We start from the raw sequence: 11,457 nt of genomic DNA, 5'->3' as shown, positions 1-11,457 counted from the left end.
CCTTGAGTGATTGCCTTGACAACGGAATGCCTGGCTAACTCCTACTTCTCCCTCAGGTTTCAGCTTAGATGTTGTTTCTTCCAGGTCTGCTGGCCTCCTAGACTGGGTCTCCCCCGTAAGCTCCCGTAGCACTCGGTGGATTCCTCTTACCGTCGGAGTCATGAGTTGTATAGTGTGGTTGTGTGACTGTTGCCCATGTGTTTTCTGTGCCAGACTCTAAGCTCAACGAGGAAAAGGAATATGTCTGTTACACGTCATCTCATCACCAGCATGGGACACGGTGCCCAGCACATGGCAGGTAGGTGCTCAATAAAATTGCCTGCCTCAACCCTCTTCTATGCTTCAGTCAACCCCCGATGCCAAGCACCCATCTATTAGGTCCTTCTTGCCCAACATCTCCTTATAAGGAGAAGGGTGACATCGCTCCTCTCTTTATAATTCAAGGAACAAGTCAACTAGATCATAGTTGGCCTTCTTCCCATCTCCCATCACAGCAGACCTCGCCCAGAAGCCAACGTTGCAGGTGAGAAATCGCTATATTTATTTATTTCTCTTCACAAGGCTGCCCTCTGGTGGTTAACCATGGAAGAGGGCACGGCAAGGATGGAAACCCGCTGGCTCTGGTGGAGCCACGCTCAGAGGCTGTCCAGTAAGCCAGGAACAGGGGAGCACTGCAAAGAGGGCATCCAAGTGAAGATTCCTGTCAGTCTCCATCCTTATGAACGGCTCCCTCTAGATCTGACAGGCAGCGCTTGGCCTAGGAAGAGCAAGAAAATAAAGAAAGTCCCATAGAAACCCCACCCTACCCCTAGTGGTGAAATAGTTCTTCTTTCTCCTCAGTGGTGTGCTGGCAAATGCTTAACCACCAGCTTTCTCTCTCAAAGGATCCAGGCATGTAGCATTTACTGATTTCTGGGGTGTAAATATTCTCACCACGGCCAATTTCAAACTACCAATGTGATGTCACTGAGTGTCGCTGGGAAGAGATGAGCACGAGGGGTATGTCATTATATAGTATGTCATAGACATAAATAAGTTCAAGAACATGGTTACTAGTAAAACAATGGGAAAGGAATGAGTTTGAGTATTCATTACATTTATTTTCAACCTAATATATTTAAATGTGAGCTTATACTTTAATCTTTAATAAAAGCTGTGTTTAACGACTGGCTTACAAAATTCTGGAAAATGTAATAATTGGTTCTGCAAGCAAGCCTAGTAGTAAAAGCTGGCTGAAGCCCGCCACTGCTTCTCCCGATTCCTCCTTCTCTTTCTCCTCTTCCTCTTCCATGACTTCCCGGCATTCCGTGTGGGTAGGGGGGATGGGGAATACGGCAATGAGCTTTGCTGTAGACGCTGCTCTTCTGAGTCAGGAGCCATAAGTTGTTAAGGAAAGAGGATGAGAAATGCAAATTTGGCTACTGAAGGACATTAACGCACGCACGTGTGTGTGTGCGCGCATGTATGTGTCTCTGTGTATCTGTGTGTACGTGTGCGTGCGTGTGTGCATGCGTGTGTGTGTGTGTGTGTGCACGAGCGTGTAGAAGGTGGCGGAAGGGAGTGGGGGTGAGTTTTGCAACTGGATCCGGAGGCCGATTCCGGCCCGAGCGAAAGCCCATCGTGCGGAGGCGCCGGGCGCCAGCGGAAGGCGGTGAGGGCCTCCCCAGCGCGGCCAGTGAACTAGCAGCAGCGGCCGGTGGGGAGCCGCGGCAGGCAGAAGTAGGCACTGGGGAAGAGGCCCAGGTTGATGGGATTGCCGTCCAGGCGGATGTCTTCCAGCCGCCTCCGGCTGTGTTTGTGCTCCTCGGAGTCGCAGAAGGCGTCGCTCTGCATGGTCTCTATCATGTTATTCTGGAAAGAACACACTGACAGCTGCCAACCTCTGCCTGGAGAGTGCCCCCAGGCAGCGCCGAAGGCGCATCCGTCAGCTCTCCCCAGCACCTCCCCTCTTGAGAGTGGAGAAACCGAGGCACGTAAGGCCAAGGCCATGCAGCAAGGAGGGAGGAGAGGCGGCGCGTGGAGGATGGATGGAGAGCCAGGGGAGAGAGTAAGAGGGATGAGGGAGGAGGAGGAGACAGAGCGGAGGGGAAGGCAGGGGAGGAACAAGCAGTCAGCTGAGATGGGAGGAAGGACATGGAAGGACAGGAAGCACTTTCAGGAGAAGGAAAGGAAGGCCGTCACGCCGAGGCTGTGGACAGTGGCCTGGGCAAGACCTCCGATCCCTGTCTCCGGTGAGCTCTCAGTGAAGGAGACGCCTGCCCCTGCTGCCTAAGGAGGCTCCCGGTTATCTGACCTCCACCCCCTGGGCTGTATTCAATGCTCTTGCTCTTGGGGGGGTGCTGCTCACCTGCAAGTGCAGTGAGCGCAGGCTCGGGGGCAGAGGCCCAGGGATGGAGTCCAGAAGGTTGTCAGCCAGGTAGAGGAACTGCAGCTTCTCTAGCGCCTAGGGAGGAGGCAAAGGGCATGGGAGGCTGGCAGGTGCTGCTGGACCCGGCAGGGATGGGTGCCTGATGTGACCCCATTCGTTCCCTGAGGGTCTCTTGAGCCTCAGCCACGTGCCAGGCTCGGCACTGGGGGCTGCAGGGGACACCCAGTCTCTCGGGAGTTCACAGGCCCTAACTCCCACCGGATGCAGAAGGATCGCGCCTGCCACTGAGGTCTGGCAGCTGGGGGGGCGTGAAGGAGTTGGTCAGCTGCAATGAGCAGCAGGTGAGGGGCGGGCAAGGGGCAGGGATGGCGTGAAAGGGAGGACAAGGGGACAGTTCAGTCCAGCCTCAGCCTTTCTGCTATCAGAAAGGGATTTTTCCAAATGAAAAGTCTCCAAATGTTAAACCCAGGATGGCTGTGAAGAACATGTTCAGGACACATCCAGAGCCACCGAATGAGAGCCACAGGCACACAAGGCAAACTAAGTCTGCAAGTGTGACGGAGCTGGGGGCAGTCGTGACCATGCTGCTCGTCATCTCCGCACCGGAACTACTCCTGGAGTTCATCCGAGCCCTGTCGAGTGGGCAGCTGCTGGGGCCCGATTTGTGCCCGGTGTTTAGCCCTTCCCATCAGAACCGGCCAGCCAGCGATCAGTCAGATTGTCTCCCTTAAGCACTTGCTCACAGAAAGACAATGATTAGTTAGTGCTGGGTTTTGGAAATAAAGGTTTCTGTAGAGTTAGTCTTGGAGTCAGCACTATTGCAAGTCACGTGCAAGCCAATGTTTTCGGGGAGCAGAAGCTGAGGGTGCAGACAGGTGAACGGAATGGACGCACGGAGAGAAGCCAAGAGATTGCGTGCCCGGTAGAGGGAGAGGGAGAGCTGCTGACCTTGGCTTCTGATACCCCCCAACCCCCCATTTCCAATAACAGGCCTGAATTTCCTTCTCCTGGAGGTTCTTGGGCTGGCATGTTGTTAAACACTCTTTCTCGAGTCAGAATTGGTCTCTTGCAACAACAACAACCAAAAAGTTTAATAAAACAATGGGAACAGATGAAGAAAATGGGGTTTGATTTTCAGACCCAGAATAGGGTTGGAGCTGGGCTATCCCAGGAGGGCCTGGTGTGTGTGTGTGTGTGTGTGTGTGTGCGCGCGCGCGCACGTGTGTGTGTGGCTGTGGGCACGGGTAGCAGGTGGGAGAGGGTGGGCTACATGCCTGGCTCACCCTGAGTGCTTCAGGCTGTATCCCCGAGCTCCGGAGCCGGTTCAGGCGGACGTCCAGGACCTCGATGCTGGCAGGCAGCACGGGCAGAGATGCCAGTTGGTTCTCTGGGAGGATCAGATCCTGCAGGGCAGGCAGCAGCCGGAGAGCATCATCATCAATGGAGAAGATGGCATTGCTGGAAAGGTCAATCCTCTTCAGTTTTGCTATGGGGCATGGGGGAGAACACAGAGAGACACAGGACCTGTCATCTTTCCTTGCCCCTGCTGGACCCACCTGTACCCTGCTCCATCCCTTTTAAGATGGGGAAGGCCAGCCAGTTCTCCACCTGCATGGGGTCCCAGCTGGGAGAATAACATCATAAACCAGGACCCCCTGGAAAGCCCTCAGATTCTGCAATACAGAACTCCAATACCTGGAGTTCTATCCTCTGTGGTGGCTGCCCACCTTGGATGGGTTTGGTAGAGGCAAGACCCAACAGGCCCACCGATGCCTGGACGCATTCCACCCCCACCCTTCACCGCTGGTTTACATAAAAGGATGCTGTGGCCCAGAAGGCTGTGGGAATTAGTGGCAGAGTCTGGATGAGAGCCCAGGTCTCCTAGCTGAGGCAGAGTATAAGGCATAAGGGAGCAAAACACACAACAAACAGCAAACAGGTAAACAGCATCAGGGCTATGGAGCTGATTTAGCCCGGCCTTGTCCAGAGGCCAGGAGGGTGCAGAGCTACAGTGCCTCAGAATCCCGAAAATGTAGCCTTGATCCTGTCTTCCCCTTCCCAGCTTTCCAGAGCTTTGGGGAGAACACATGAAACGGGGCACTTTTATTACCCAAAATCTTCAAGGGAAGGGATTAGAGAGACCTGGGCTATTTCCATTTGGTACTGGGGAGACTGAAAGCTAGCAGGGAAAGGCTAACTCAGGTGGGACACCGTGTCTGTGACTGTTCATGTGGCTGCGGGGGGGGCAAGGCAGAGGGCCTGGGGGTTCCCTCTGCCAGGCCTGCCCTCGTCTTCGGCCAGGGCACCACATACTCAGCCCTTGGAAGTCTCCGGCGCGGATCCGGCGGATGCGGTTGAAGCGGGCGTACAGGTAAGTGGTTGTCTTGGGAAGAGGAGGGATGTTCTCCAGGTCAGTATCGTCACAGTACACGGAGGAACCGAGGCACACGCAGACCAGACATGTGGGCAGGCCTGGCCCAGGTGGAAGATAGAACAAAGGGAGACCCTTCTCAGACCTCCTTTAGCCTCTGGGACCAATGGTGCTCACTCAGGGAGTGGCTGAGCCATGGCCCGAACGGAAGGTCACAGTGTTGGCTGCTCCCAGCCTGGCACTCAGCCCCCAACCTAAGAGAGGCAGATCCATTCCCAGTTATTACCCAGTCCCGGCCCCCTGGTGCTTTTATCAGGCTCCAGTCCTCTGTAGGTTTTTCTGGGCCTAGGTGGGTGTTTCTAGGACATCCATCGGTCTCTTTTCTATAAGGCTCCTCTCTGGTCCCAAAAGGCACAATGACGATGAAATAAAGCCAGAATTAAGTGGACTGGCCAATGGTTGCTCGCCCTGCCAGCTGCCTTGTGGGTGAGGAGCGTGTTCTGTATGGCTCTGAGAAGTGCAAGAAAGCCACGGTGGAGTGGACCCTGCTTGCCCAGAATCCATTTCCCCTTCTTAGGGGGTCAGCATCCCAGTTTTCTGTTGGGCAACAGCTCTCTCCTGTTCTCATTCCATGACCAGTGGTCATCAGACATGGGTCAGGCCATCCAACCCAAACTGGCTTTAAAAAGTTGGGAGCCTCTACGGGCTCATAGGCCTGAAGAGTGCAGGCGGTTTCCATCACTCGCCATTACAAGGGACAGAGATAATGGGAGACCAGCAGTCGTCCAACTCAAGGGGGAGGTCGGCTAGCAGTGACACAGCCCCACAGTGAAGAGGCAGCTCTTCTTTGCAGGCAGTGACCAAGGTAGGTGGAGCAGAGATGATCTCAGCGTCCTTCTTAGCCCAAGGCCTGGAATGACACATGCAGCTGAGGCCCTTTATGGTCTCTTTAAGCCCGAGATCCTGTAGCTCTGAGAGGTCACAGATTCCTATTGATGCCCCAATACCCTAGATCCACCCAAGGCAAATGTCTCAAGAGAACAGGAGCCAGGGCCAAGCAAGTCAGGAATTAACCGCATGCCTCCTCTGCTCCAGTCCTGATGCCCAGCAGAGCGCCAACCCTTCCCTGCTGGATATGCCAGCATCCCCGTCTCCAGGAGGGCATCAGGGAGGGGAAAAGAGCTGCTAAGGGGGGAATTTAGAGCCAAAAAGCAGTATGACTGCCTCATTTGCCCCCATGCCCAGTGACAGCTGCGAAGTTATTTATTCTTCTCAACAGGCTTTTAATTGTCTCTAATCTGATTACCACTCAAACTGGTCCCCTAGTGATGCTGTTAATTAAGGTAGGGTGGCTCTGCTAAGCATAGCAGAGTGCTGACTTTTTCTTTTGTTTTTTTCTCCCTCCTATCCAATTTGTGCATTTAGCCAAAAGCATTAGGGATAGCCAGCTTCCCCCTTTGGGTTTTCTTTCTTTCTTTTTTTCTTTCTGTTCTTCCTGTGGCTATTTCTCCTCCTCTCCCTTACAGTGAGGGCTAGCCCCAACCTTTCACTCCCTACCCTGAACACTTCACCATGGTAGGCCTAGTGCCGGGTCATGGCTGCATGGCCTATGACCCATGTGCATCGGGACCTGTTACCGTGAACTCACTGTGGCTGCTTGGCGAGTCCAGGAGGCCCAGCATCGTAGGCCGGCTCATCTTGGGCTTTGAAGAGAGTTTCCTCGGAGTCACTGTGCTCTGAGTGGAACCGATCCTGGTTGGAGGAACCAGGCTGGTCACTTTGACCTGGAGACAGAGCACACAGCACACAGTAGGCGAGTTTTTGCCTGAGAAGGACTTTATTTTGAACTCTGGGGGCCTCAGTGACCAGTTTCAAACTTGCGAAGAGTCACCATGGAGAAAAGGGGAGGGAGGAAGGGAACTTCCTAAAGAGCAGCATCTTCCTTATATGGAGAAGGAAATGGGCCCAGGGAGGGGCACTGACCACGCTCACACAGCTAATGGGTGCAGGCTTTGGATCAGCCCCTGCAAAGGCCAGGAAGGGCCAAGAAAGGACTTCAGACTAGAAGACAGCCTAAGAGCAGACGGGGTTGTGGGGCTTCTTTTTCTAGTGAAAGTATGAAGACATGGCTGACCCCCGCCCCTCCCAGTGAGATATGGTTTATGGTCTGACTTAAAGGCAGGGGGACAGATATAGGACTTCTAAGCAGGGGAGGATCCCATCAAGTTTACTACAAACCAGCTAAGAAATTGAACTTTTGTTGTCCTCTTTCTTAGTATCATCTAAGTGACAAGTTTCTACGGAAGCACAAGCATCTCCTCCTCCTGGAGAAAGAACGGAGGCTTGGAAGGCCTGCACGGTGGACAGCAGGAGAGGGGCCAGGCCCCCGACGCCCAGTGTCTTGCAGGTAATGCCGCTGGTCTGCTGTGTGCCCCTTACCTCGGGGAGCTGGTCCCCATAGTCCGTGAGCCCCTCATAGTCGCTCAGGTCAATGACCTCGTCGTAGTTGTCCAGGCCCAGGTCATAGTTGTCCAGGACTGCATAAGCATCGCCTTCCCCGAGCGTCTGATCTCTCCTCTTCCTCTCCTTGGGGAGAGAAGCTGTCCCTGCCCCCAGCAGCACCAGACCCAGCAGGCTCAGGAAAGCCAGGAGCTTCATGGGGGCCCTGGGAGGAGGCGGCAGCAGAAATGAAGATGGGACTGAATCACCTAAGCGTCCAGTCCTGGGGAGTGCGCAGGAGGAAGGGCAGCCATCTAAGAGACAGGGCTCTCTCGAGCTTCGGCTTCATGGGAACCGCTCACAAACTTACCCCACTTCCCGCCCCCACACTTGCAGACCCACGCCATTCATGATACACTCAGTGCAGTGCGTTCATTGCATGTGCAAGCCCCCGAAGGCTGGGGCTATCTTGGCGGGAGCATCTCCTGCCAGGCCCTCCTACCGCCACCCCACTTTAGTGCCTACATGCTCACACATACGCTTCTATTCACTCACACAGTCGTGTGTAGACACCTGGCAAAGGCTCGTTTACTCCTCGCATGCACACCCCCTCTTACTTAGGCACACTCTCGTGCATTTATACGGATGTTCTCTCTCGTACAACCACACACACAGAGTACAACCATTAGTCACTAAGCTAGGTTTAGAGAAACTTCATCATCAAGGAGTCTTGTGGCTTTTTAAAAGATTATTCATTCACTGGGGCGCCTGGGTGGCTCAGTCATTAAGCGTCTGCCTTTGGCTCAGGTCATGGTCCCAGGGTCCTGGGATCGAGCCCCGCATCGAGCCCCGCATCGAGCCCCGCATCGGGCTCCCTGCTCGGCGGGAAGCCTGCTTCTCCCTCTCCCACTCCCCCTGCTTGTGTTCCCTCTCTCGCTGGGTCTCTCTCTGTCAAATAAATAAATAAAATCTTTAAAAAAAAAAAAAGATTATTCATTCACTCACCCCTTTGCTCAACAAACATTTATGGGGTGTCTATTATGTTCCAGGCACTGGACTTTTCTCTGGGGGTGCAGAAATAAATAGGGCACACCTAGTGCATTCAGAGGACATGGGTTTAAAAGCTGACATATAGCCTAAAAAAGAATGTTGGTTTATAAAATATACTTTCTAAATGCAGCTTTTTTAGAAACAAATGATTACAGCAACAAACGTGTTCTTTGTATGTGACCGTGGGAGTGTGTGCACATCTAGAGCGTTCCCTGGGTGTCTGCGTGTGTGCACAGGTAATTGTGTACGTGCACGATGAGCACGTGAGCGCGTGATGAGCGTGTGTCCGTTTATGCTCATATGCACAGAGCGGGGAGGGAATGTATGTGGCATGCGTGTGAGGGAGCTGGTGTGTTTGTGATAGCGCAGCCCTCCCCAAAGCCAGCTGCCTAAGTGTCTAGCAGATTCTCCCCCTCTGTTAACCTTAGCTGGGCTAGGGGTAAGCCCTCTGCGGTAGCAAGAGTGAGCTCTTCATCAGAGCCTTCCCCCATCCCCACCCTCCAACTTCCCTTGCTTAGAGCCCTAAACTCCTTCCACTCCCCCCAATCCTGCCCGCCTGCACCCAGGCCCCTCATTTGCATCCCAAAGGGGCCCAAGGGCCCCAAACCTTGAACCTTACCCACAGGTGCACTCTTGTTTCAGAACCAAGCCTCGCAGCTTCCAGAGAAGTGGGGACACTGGTGGAAAGGCCGTCTGCGTGGGCCAGGGTACAGGCAGGGAGCTGGCTGAGGCCAGCATGTGGCCAATCAGACTTCTCTTCTTCCTGGTGTCCAGCTGTTTCCCCTCCTCTCCGCTCAGCGGGAACCCCATCCCAGTCTTTTGTTTGGTGAGAGGGCGTTCTCTCTCTCTCCCTCTACCCCCTCCACTCCCACCCTCATATGCACCCCTCCCCACCTCCCACCCTCACCCCTCCTTCTCTTTCTCTGTCTGCTGCTTTTCTCTTTTCCGAGCCACTGTTGAGAGGGTTGGCAGTTTCTTCTCTCTAAGGGAGCGGGCAGCAGGTGATGGAGCACTCAGAGGGATGGGGCCTGCCTCTCTAGCTTTTTTCAGATGGAATCCAAAGATTCAAAGAGGCTGAATTAAGGCACTCTGACCACACCGCCACCCACCACCTGGAGCCCCAACACGGGACCATGACTGAACCAAAATCACCAGAGGGAGGCTCTGGTCCAAGAGAAGGTGAATGGGGGATGAGGTAGGATTTGAAGACCAATTTCAAGTTCCAGGATGATGATGATGATGATGGCAAGGAGGATACAAGAACTTTTTTCCATCTGCTGAGATTGGGCCCCAATCATGAACACCAGAAGCCACTGTGTGGGGTCCTCAGGGGGCTGAGAAGAATCATCTCCCCTCATCCCCCACCAAAGATGTCTGTATCAGGAGGATTCTCGTTTGCTTGGTGCCTCGTGCTGCAGTGTGAAGGCAGGAGTGGGGGGGCGGGGGGGCACGGCTAAGTGTTTGAGGGGAGTTCTTCAATGCTGCCCCTTGTTCCCTCCTCCCTCCTCCCTCCCCCGACCAGACCCTGAATCCTGGCTGTGAAGCTCCCGGAAGATCATCTAGTCCAACAGACTTGGACTGAAGTTGGCTTATCCAACAGACAAGAGACTGAGGTCCAGCTAGGTGCAGTGACTTACCCAAGGTCACACAGAGCCAGGGTCAGGGCCTAGATTTCCTGACGCCCAGGCCAGAGAGTTGTCCTTTGTTCATATGACCTTGCCCCTTTTCACCTTATCCCCCCTACCCTGCACACCCCAGTTCCGAGACCATGTGCCTCGATGCCCTCGGAACAGATGGCCTTGGCAGGACTCATCTCTGCCCTGGCATGCCAGGTGAAGGGGCAGATCGCACAGCCTGGCCCAAGGTGCAGTGCTTGGCCTGCGGTGTTCCTGGGCGCCAGCCGGTGAGGAGGCGGCATCCCCCAGCCCAAGGACCTGGTCACCAAAGGGACACCTGTTTCCGTGCCCCTGGCAGCTCACCATCTGGGGAGAGGCACCAACAGGGGCTCTGCTGGGTGGAGGGGGAGGTAGCCCAGGAGCCAGCAGGGTGCCCAGGAAGCAGATGGTACATTTGGCGCGCTGTCCTCCCCGACTCTCTCTGCACAGCCTGGGCTTTGCAGGCAGAGACTAACCCTCCCCCAGGCAGCCTGGGCTCCGCTCCCCCTCCCCGTCCCATCCCACGCCCTTTATTCCCTGCGAGGAAAGCAAATGAGACTGTTCATTCATTCCCCCTGCTGCCTGCCCCCACTCTCCCCCCCACTTTCTCGGAGACACGCACCCGCAATTGGTCGTCCCCCACGCGCTTTTTAAGCTCTTCGGCCCCGCAAGCACAGCCAGTCTCCTAGGGCGCATGCGCAGGCAGCCCTTCCCACTCCCCACCCCGCACCCCAGGAAAGAGCCCCTTCGGCGCAGTAGTCTCATCTCAGACCCTCTCCCAGCTTCTACTCTCGCTTCTACAAGCTCGCCGGTCACACGCTCTAGTTCCCGTGGAGTTCAGGACTGTCCATGGCATGCGTGTGTGACCTGCGTGGGAACGCGCTAACCTTCATGCTGTTGTGGCATGTGGCTCTGCTCCCTGGGGGCCTGCACGAAGGGGCCGGAGGTGCGGGACCCTTCTAATCCCCGTGTCTCATTAGGAGAAGCACAAAGCATGCTGATGGAAAGGAGGTGGCAGGCTGTGGGGACAGGAGTCTGGCCAGCTGACCCTGTTGCTGCCCCTTTCATGGGCGGGCATGGAAATTTCAGGAACCCTCCTGCTTTTTGGACAACAGGGATATATTCCCTGCTGAGGGCCTGTAGCAACATAACTCTGTGACCTAAACCCATTCCTCTCCCTTCCTCAGGCACTACTCCATGCCTTCCTACCTTTTGGCTCATGCTGTTTCCTCTCCTGGTTATGTCCGTCCCCACCCCCCCGACCCCAATTCCCCCACCAGGCAAAATCTGATTCATCCCTGAAGATCCAGCTCAAATGACAGGAGCCATTCTGGTGTCCCTCCACGGGGGTAGAGGCCCTCTCCACCATGCTCTTTGTACGCTGCATCACTACAAACACTTAGGACATGGGATTACTCCATGGACTTTCCCCTTTCCCAAGCTAAGAATTCCTCACGGGCAAGGACCCGGATATTACCTATCCTTGAATTCTTGGACCACGCAGGCGAGGTCCACTGAAAGCCTGCTGAGTTGAACTAAGCAGGTGTTAAGGAGGCAGATTGGGAGGGGTGGGG

General features: G+C 54.8%; 1 protein-coding gene across 1 annotated transcript; it reads right to left on the bottom strand.

The window, feature by feature from the left end:
• Nucleotides 1-1,084: 1,084 nt before the first annotated feature.
• OPTC (opticin) lies at nt 1,085-8,660 on the bottom strand. The gene is made up of 6 exons (XM_006731557.3): nt 7,179-8,660; nt 6,388-6,523; nt 4,682-4,840; nt 3,652-3,854; nt 2,348-2,443; nt 1,085-1,851 (listed from the first exon to the last, which is right to left on the bottom strand). Exons 1-6 carry the CDS (start codon nt 7,395-7,397, stop codon nt 1,681-1,683), a joined length of 984 nt encoding a protein of 327 aa, XP_006731620.1. The 5' UTR covers nt 7,398-8,660; the 3' UTR covers nt 1,085-1,680.
• Between the last annotated feature and the right edge of the window lie 2,797 nt (nt 8,661-11,457).

The sequence above is a fragment of the Leptonychotes weddellii genome, chromosome 6 (assembly GCF_054177405.1).
Source record: "Leptonychotes weddellii isolate Sample4059 chromosome 6, ASM5417740v2, whole genome shotgun sequence".
NCBI classification, from domain to species: domain Eukaryota; kingdom Metazoa; phylum Chordata; class Mammalia; order Carnivora; family Phocidae; genus Leptonychotes; species Leptonychotes weddellii.
This window is presented reverse-complemented; position numbering and strand designations above follow the sequence as displayed.

What these genes read in the sequence shown, in the direction of transcription:
- OPTC (XM_006731557.3), bottom strand. Translation starts at nt 7,397, where the DNA reads ATGAAGCTCCTGGCTTTCCTGAGCCTGCTGGGTCTGGTGCTGCTGGGG. An exon ending in ATGGGGACCAGCTCCCCGAG is followed by an intron (nt 6,524 to 7,178) that starts GTAAGGGGCACA and finishes CTCTGTCTCCAG; the next exon opens with GTCAAAGTGACCAGCCTGGT. An exon ending in GGACTCGCCAAGCAGCCACA is followed by an intron (nt 4,841 to 6,387) that starts GTGAGTTCACGG and finishes CACCTGGGCCAG; the next exon opens with GCCTGCCCACATGTCTGGTC.